The following is a 6,839-nucleotide window of genomic DNA, read 5'->3' on the forward strand; positions in this document are numbered from 1 at the left end:
TGGGGCAAAAAGTGTGTGTGCTGGGTGAGTGGGGTCCTTCATGATGCAGGTGGCCCTCTTCCTGCATCTGGAGGTGTAGATGTCTGTGATAAAGATGCAAGCTAGACGACGTGTAAGGGTAAGCTAATGCTACTCTGCTATAGTGGGAGCCGAGCGTAAAAGTATGTAAATGTCAGTTAAATACGGTTTAGTAATACATGCTGTGTGTGTGTTTCAGATGATTCTCCAGCAAAATAATCGCAGCAGACTTAGTCTGTTTACGTCCAGCTCTGAAGCCACAGCATACATGTGAAGAAGAGAGGGACTGTTACCTTCCCTGCCCTAAACCATCATTGTATCATTTCAGTATAGATGTTGACACTAAAGATTTATTAAAAATATCTGGGCTTTTGTTATGACACTTCACTTTTTGTTATTTACCAAACACTGTAGATGGATGGATGGAATTATAATAATAAAAATGGCCTTAAGAGTTAAAATAACAAGTCATTTAAATTTGATGTTTTCAGGCCGAGTGAGCTGCCTTCATACATCTCCTCCTACATGTCTCTGTGTGAGTGCAGCTACAGCGTGCGCTCTCAGGACATTATTACCTGCAGTGTTCCCTCAGTGTGGACTGAACTAGACTAAAGGACCTTCTCCTACTCCGCTCCTGTTTCCTGGAATATCTTGTAAAAAGACCTGAATCTGTCGACCTTGACCTCTCTAAATGGCTTCAAACATCTGATAAGTTCCTTCAGACATGTTCCTGTTTTTAGTTTTTTATATCTCTTTATAATGTAGCTGTTTTTGTTTCATTTTTTTAACACCATTTTCTTTTGTTTGTACTTCTCGATTTGTACGCATTCTTTGATTGTCCAGTGTTGTCATCATTCTTTGTTAAAGAAATCAGGTCTCTCTTGTAAATGAGTCAATTCAATTCAGTTTATTTATTAAGTGCCAAATCACAACCAAGTTGTCTCAGGGACTTTACAGGAACATTCACATAAAATTAGTAAAGTTCTCTATCTAAGAATCCAGCAGACAAGTTGAATCTTGGCTTCGTTGCAGTCTCCCATCCTGAGCAAGCACAGTGGAGACAGTGGAAAGAAAAACTCCCTTTAACAGGAAGAAACCTCCAGCAGAACCAGCTCAGGACAAGAGGCCATCTGCTTCGAGTCCCCAAGGCTTAATGGTATTAACCTGTAGAAATAAAGGTTGAATGAAAAAATATTTGTAGGAATTGATAAACTCAATAGGAGCACCATTCGAAGATAAAATAGATGGAAAATGACTCTTATAGGTCACTCTATGTTCCTCCCTTTTTTGGAAATCAGTGTTGACTACAGTCATTTCCATTCTCTTGGTAAAATCCACCACCATCTGTCCTTTCTGGTTTCTTTCCTTGACTCCAAACCTACCCATCACTTCCTCATCCTCTGTTTCCTTCACCAACATGTCCATTCAGGTCTGCTCCCGTCACCACTCTCTCCTCCCTGGGAATACTCTCCACCACTTCATCCAGATCTTTACAAAATGTATCTTTCTCCTCCTCATTACATCCAACCTGTGGAGCATAACCACGGATGATGTTTAGCATCAGACCTTCTACCTTCAGACACATCACCCTATCTGACACTCCTTTCACCTCTACTACATTCTTTACCAACTCCTCCTTCAGGACCACCCCTACTCCATTTCTCTTTCTATCCACACCATGGTGAAATAGTTTGAACCCTGCTCCAATGCTGTGAGCCTTGCTGCCCTTCCACATGGTCTCTTGGACACATAAAACATTTACCTTCCTTCTCAGCATCATGTCAGCCAGCTCTCTACCTTTGCCTGTCATTGTCCCCACATTTAGAGTTGCAACCCTCAGTCCTACATTCTTCACTTTCTTCTTCTCCCTCTCTCTCCTGACGTTTCCCTCCTCGTGGTCTTCAAATTTATTATTTATTTATTAACCCTTATTTAACCAGGCAAATCCCACTGAGATCACAGATCTCTTTTGCAGTGGAGGCCTGGACTTGAAGGCTCTTTAAATTTAAAGCTCTTGAATCATTTTTCAGAAAAGGTGTTTGCAGCTGAATGCTCCTGTCTGGTGCTCTGGTATTTATTTCCACAGCTCATCATCGATAAGTCAACAAGACTCGTTGCTACTCAAACCCTGCAGCATTTTTCTTGCAGGCACTTTAGAAGTGAAACGTGGTGTTCAGGTTTCAATATGAATACTAATTATCTTTAAAAACAAAAAAGGTGCTCAACTCCAAACAGTGATGTAAAATTTAATTAATCTTGTTTTATGTATCAAGGGAGAAGCTGAAATCTTCCTATCAGAAGCTGAGTTGAAGTAATTTTTCCAAACTTGTTGCTGTTGTAAATTTGCACCCGTGGACATTGAATGGTACTTGTGCACGGTTAGCATAAACATGTCAGAATAAACAGGAAAAAAGACCCAAATTATTAGTCAGCTGTCCTGCTGCTTCCTGTGCAGACGACTAATTCATGAGACAAGCTCTGCATTCAAACTATTCATGGACAAACTTCTGCAGGATCAAATGTTGGTTTGAAGCTCATGATGAAAACTGTCTGGTCAAGTTTGAAAATCTCACAGATTTACCTGCTTCTTTAAGGCATCTTCACAACAACAGAATAAAGGAGATGGGAGACAACTGTTTTGCTGGACTGGTGAACCTGGAGACGCTGTAAGTCCTCAGTCATTCAGTCATTTGTGTGTAGCTGCAAACCTCAGTCTGAGTCAGTTTGACTTCTTGTTTGTATGTCAGACAGCTCCTCCACCCTGCTCCGCTCCAGTCCTCCAGACATCATTGTGTCCACTTCCTCCTTTAATTGCTCTAAGATAAATAGAGCAAAGTACATGATGGTTATCAAAGCTGCCCTTCCACTGCTCTGTTCCTATGGCTGCACAGCCATGAAGAATCTTTGAGTCACAACCATAGGGACGTCCTGCTAGTTCAGTTTTCAAACCTGTCTTTTCTGTCTAAAATCATTTTTTCCCTCATTAATTTTTCAAGGCTGGGTTTCTTAAAGCAAATCAGTCACAATTTATTCAACTCTTAATGAAAATATACTGTGTGTTTTGGCCAGAATACATCAGCCCTACAACATCCAGATGTTGGTTGCTCATCTTTAGAGGCAGCAGATTTTAGGTTTCGAGACCTTTAGAGTCTTCGCTGTTTTGTCTGTTTGTGAAGATGGTTGTATTCAAACATAATTACCACTGACAGAAAAAAAAAAGATGGCAAACCGACTGTCACACAGCAAATTAAAATGTTTTGCCTCATTTTCTGGACTCGAATAATTTATATCATTGCAGTTAGTTTCTATTTTAAAATGAATTGTATTACTTATAGAAACATGATTGTGTGTTAATCCCTTGGTTATTGCTGCTGACTTCATACACTGAGTTCTGTACGCAGATTATACATGTTGGTATTATTGAGTAAACAACACTTAGGGAGCATTACAATCAATCTGGTTCTCCATCAGATTATGACGAGTTCTTCCTTTTCCCACGATCCACCTCTCAAGTGAGTCAGATAAAATGGGGCCGTATGGTTTATGCTCCATTTTGCTTCTAAGCTGGCAAACGGGTACATTTGACTGGGTAAATTAGTGGAAACACAGTTTATTCTTTGAGAATGTGAGACAACCACGCTCACTTCCTGTGTCCCTTTTTGTTTAGAGATCTTAACTTCAACAACCTGATGGAGTTTCCTAAAGCAATCCAGGCTTTGCCCAAACTGAAGGAACTGTGAGTTCTACTGTTAAATTAGACATTTCACTGGGAAAATGAGATGTATGCATTTTGTTACATTATAAATACTCAGTTTGAAGTTTTAATATTAACATAAATATTTTTATGTTGTTCATTTTGTAATTTTACTCATGGCAGTTGTTTTAATTTAGCAGAAGTTAACTTGTTTCTGTCTTTTGTAGTTGATTCAACAGACCAATCATAGTTTTGTTTTGTCAAACTAATTGCTTTGACGTTCTTCCTGCAGAGGCTTTCACAGCAATAATATCGCTTCCATACCTGAAGGGGCCTTTCATAACAACCCTCTGCTGCGAACCATGTAAGCCCGCAGCTCTCAGGGTGTACAACTTTATGCTCAATACCTTTTGTAGGACACAAGTTTGAGACTTGACAGAACAAATCTCCAGAAGTTGGTGCCATACTCGCACTCCAATTTACTTTCCATTGCACTTCCTGTGTTCTTGTTGCCCTCGCAGACATTTTTATGACAACCCCTTGTCATTCGTGGGAGCCTCCGCTTTCCAGAACCTGTCAGACCTGCACTCCCTGTAAGTCCCACTGTTAGGGTTCATCTTCTGCACCCCCACCAGCCATGAGGTTTACTCATCACATTTGTTCCAGGATGTTGCGTGGAGCCAGTTTGATGGAGGAATTCCCCGTCCTTTCATCGACTAACAATCTCGAGAGTTTGTGAGTGAACGTCGATTCTGTGTCTTTTTCTGCTTGTGTTTGTGACAGAAGGTAATATTTGTTTTGAATCTCCAGGACGCTCTCAGGAACCAAAATATCATCCATACCCAGCGATCTGTGTGAGGAGCTGAAGTTGCTCCGGACGCTGTAAGAAACTTTCCCTTTTCTGTCACGTTTGGAGCTCGTACCTTGGTGGCCGTTAATGATTCACTCTGATTGGAGGGTTGAAGAGTTTCAGATGGAGAGCTTTCATTGTCCCTGTTTGTTCACAGCTCTTAATAAATGCGTTAGCATAGCCTGAGTCATTGATAGAGTCTGGAACTTCGTGCAAATGATTTTGAAAGAAATCTTTATTTGTGTCACTGAGTGTTTTCTATCAGTCTTATTCTGAAATTTTCCTAAATATGAGAATGAGAAATGACTTTATATCAAGATACATAATCTTGTAAAATCCCTGTCATTTCAACTTTCTGCTTTAGGCTGCAATAGATGTGTGAACAGCTTGATTTTTTTGTTTTTATACGACAGTGGAAGGCAGTATATCATGGTACAGTCTCCGTGACAAGAATATGTTTTTAGGATTCAAACTTGACACCAGCCAAAAAGAATTGTCAAAGATTTTATTGATAAGCAGCTTGAGTCCAAAGGCAGGAGAAAGGAGGATTAGTGATCTGGTCTTCACTGATACTGAACAGAAGGACACAGACAGTCAGTAACCTCCACTGACAGGTGCGGGAGGGGCTCCTTCAGTTAGTTGAAGGGGATGATGTCATCGACAGTGAAGACTGAGCGGTTGTGAAGCCGAGCAGAGCAGTGCATTGTTTGAAAGGAAATCCCAACATGAGGTCCAGAGAAACAGGGTCAGACACTCGTGATGTGTCCTTCTGTGTCGAGGCTTCTAAGCGTGTGTTGATTAATCCAGGAGGATTTATGTGGAGCGTGTATCAAGGCTTGTATTGATGACGCATGTAGTGACGTTTGAGGCCTCGCTAGCGGGTCGTACCATGTGACCGATTCAGGAACTGGCTTGTTTGTATGCACGAGATTCGAAATATAAGAGGCAGACAGAAAAAAATCCATCATCAATCATCGTCGTCATCATCAAGACAGATTAAGATCATTTGCAGATCAAATTTAGACTATTTGAGGTCCTCACAAACATGATTTCTTATTTTCTTTATCTTATTCAACTTAAAGCTTCACAAACCAGTTATATTATTATGATTCATCTACCAGTTTTACATTTATAGTCCACTTGATGGTGCAGTAGAGCATATGAAGCACCATGGCGCGTTGGATCATGAGTCGAGCTATTTGATGGAAAGCATCGGTGCTTCATGAAGCTTCATCTCGCCATCACTATCATACACAGGAAATCAGAGGTCCAGTTCCAAGTCCAAAACAAAGTCCTTGAGACGTGGCCGTAGTTGTGGAGGCAGGGTTCGATACCATGGGCAGAGAGGTTAATCCAGATCAGACGAGGAGAAGGCAAGACAGGGAATCCAGAAGGCAGGCGTGAAATCAAGACCAGGCAAGAGAGCAAGACTGTGACAAGAATGCTGGACATTTCCCCAAAGGAGTTCAGTAATCTGGCAGAGAGTGAGAGCTTGGCGTTTAAGTAGGGCAGGTGACAGGTGAACAGCATGAATGATGTTTGTGGTGAGTGAACAGAGTGGGTGTGGTTGGGTGACAGGAGCAAACTGAGACATGACATGAGCAGGAGAAAACAGAGCTACAGTATGACAGGAGAGGTAGAAACATTTGTTGAAAAGGTATCATGTATGGCCCAAAACTTCTGATCCACTCAAGATAATTGAATGAAAGTTGATATGCTTATGCATCATCACTAGACGGAGTGTTGCATACACATTTCATCACCCCTGCTTCCAGCTCAAGATCACAGTCAAATATTATATAAGGTGTTTGGGCCAGTGCTATAGATTGCTGTAGAATAGTTTGTCCATGGACGTATAATGCGCCTTATGCAGTTCTTTACTCTTGTTTTTAGGGGGACAGAGCTCAAATTCTTAGCTAGTCTTAATTGTCCCTTTATCAAAACATTTTATTGTTTTAAAAAAGTTAAATCTGGTCCTCTGGACATTCAAAAAAAAACAAAACAAGGCAAATCAACCAAAAAAATGTAGAAACGTTTCGTCTCTCATCCGAGAGACTTCCTCAGTCTGAGGAGCTGTATTCAGCTCAGTCTCTTAAATAGCACCTTCTTAGAGTGGATCAACCAGTTTGCTGCTGACAACCAAAACCAGCTGCTCACATGCTCAAGAAGGACCATCAGCCTAACAATGGATCATTAGCACCTGATGGCTGTTTACTGTTCACAGAGGGCTGAGTGATACTAGCAATCACAGCATTGTAAGAGGGGGACAGTTGAACC

General features: G+C 41.0%; 1 protein-coding gene across 1 annotated transcript in view; it reads left to right on the top strand.

Annotated features, from left to right (window-relative positions):
* Window positions 1-2,612: 2,612 nt before the first annotated feature.
* The window catches only part of lgr4 (leucine-rich repeat containing G protein-coupled receptor 4), a gene marked incomplete at its 5' end in the record, with an annotated part of 163,941 nt that continues 159,714 nt past the window's right edge, over window positions 2,613-6,839 (top strand). Inside the window, 6 exon segments of the mRNA XM_037692631.1 lie at window positions 2,613-2,684; window positions 3,686-3,754; window positions 4,005-4,076; window positions 4,234-4,305; window positions 4,379-4,447; window positions 4,523-4,594. Of these exon segments, the coding sequence (XP_037548559.1) occupies window positions 2,641-2,684; window positions 3,686-3,754; window positions 4,005-4,076; window positions 4,234-4,305; window positions 4,379-4,447; window positions 4,523-4,594 (398 nt within the window).

This window comes from Nematolebias whitei, chromosome 2 (genome assembly GCF_014905685.2).
Source record: "Nematolebias whitei isolate Nwh7 chromosome 2, NemWhi1, whole genome shotgun sequence".
In the NCBI taxonomy this organism is placed as follows: Eukaryota; Metazoa; Chordata; class Actinopteri; order Cyprinodontiformes; family Rivulidae; genus Nematolebias; species Nematolebias whitei.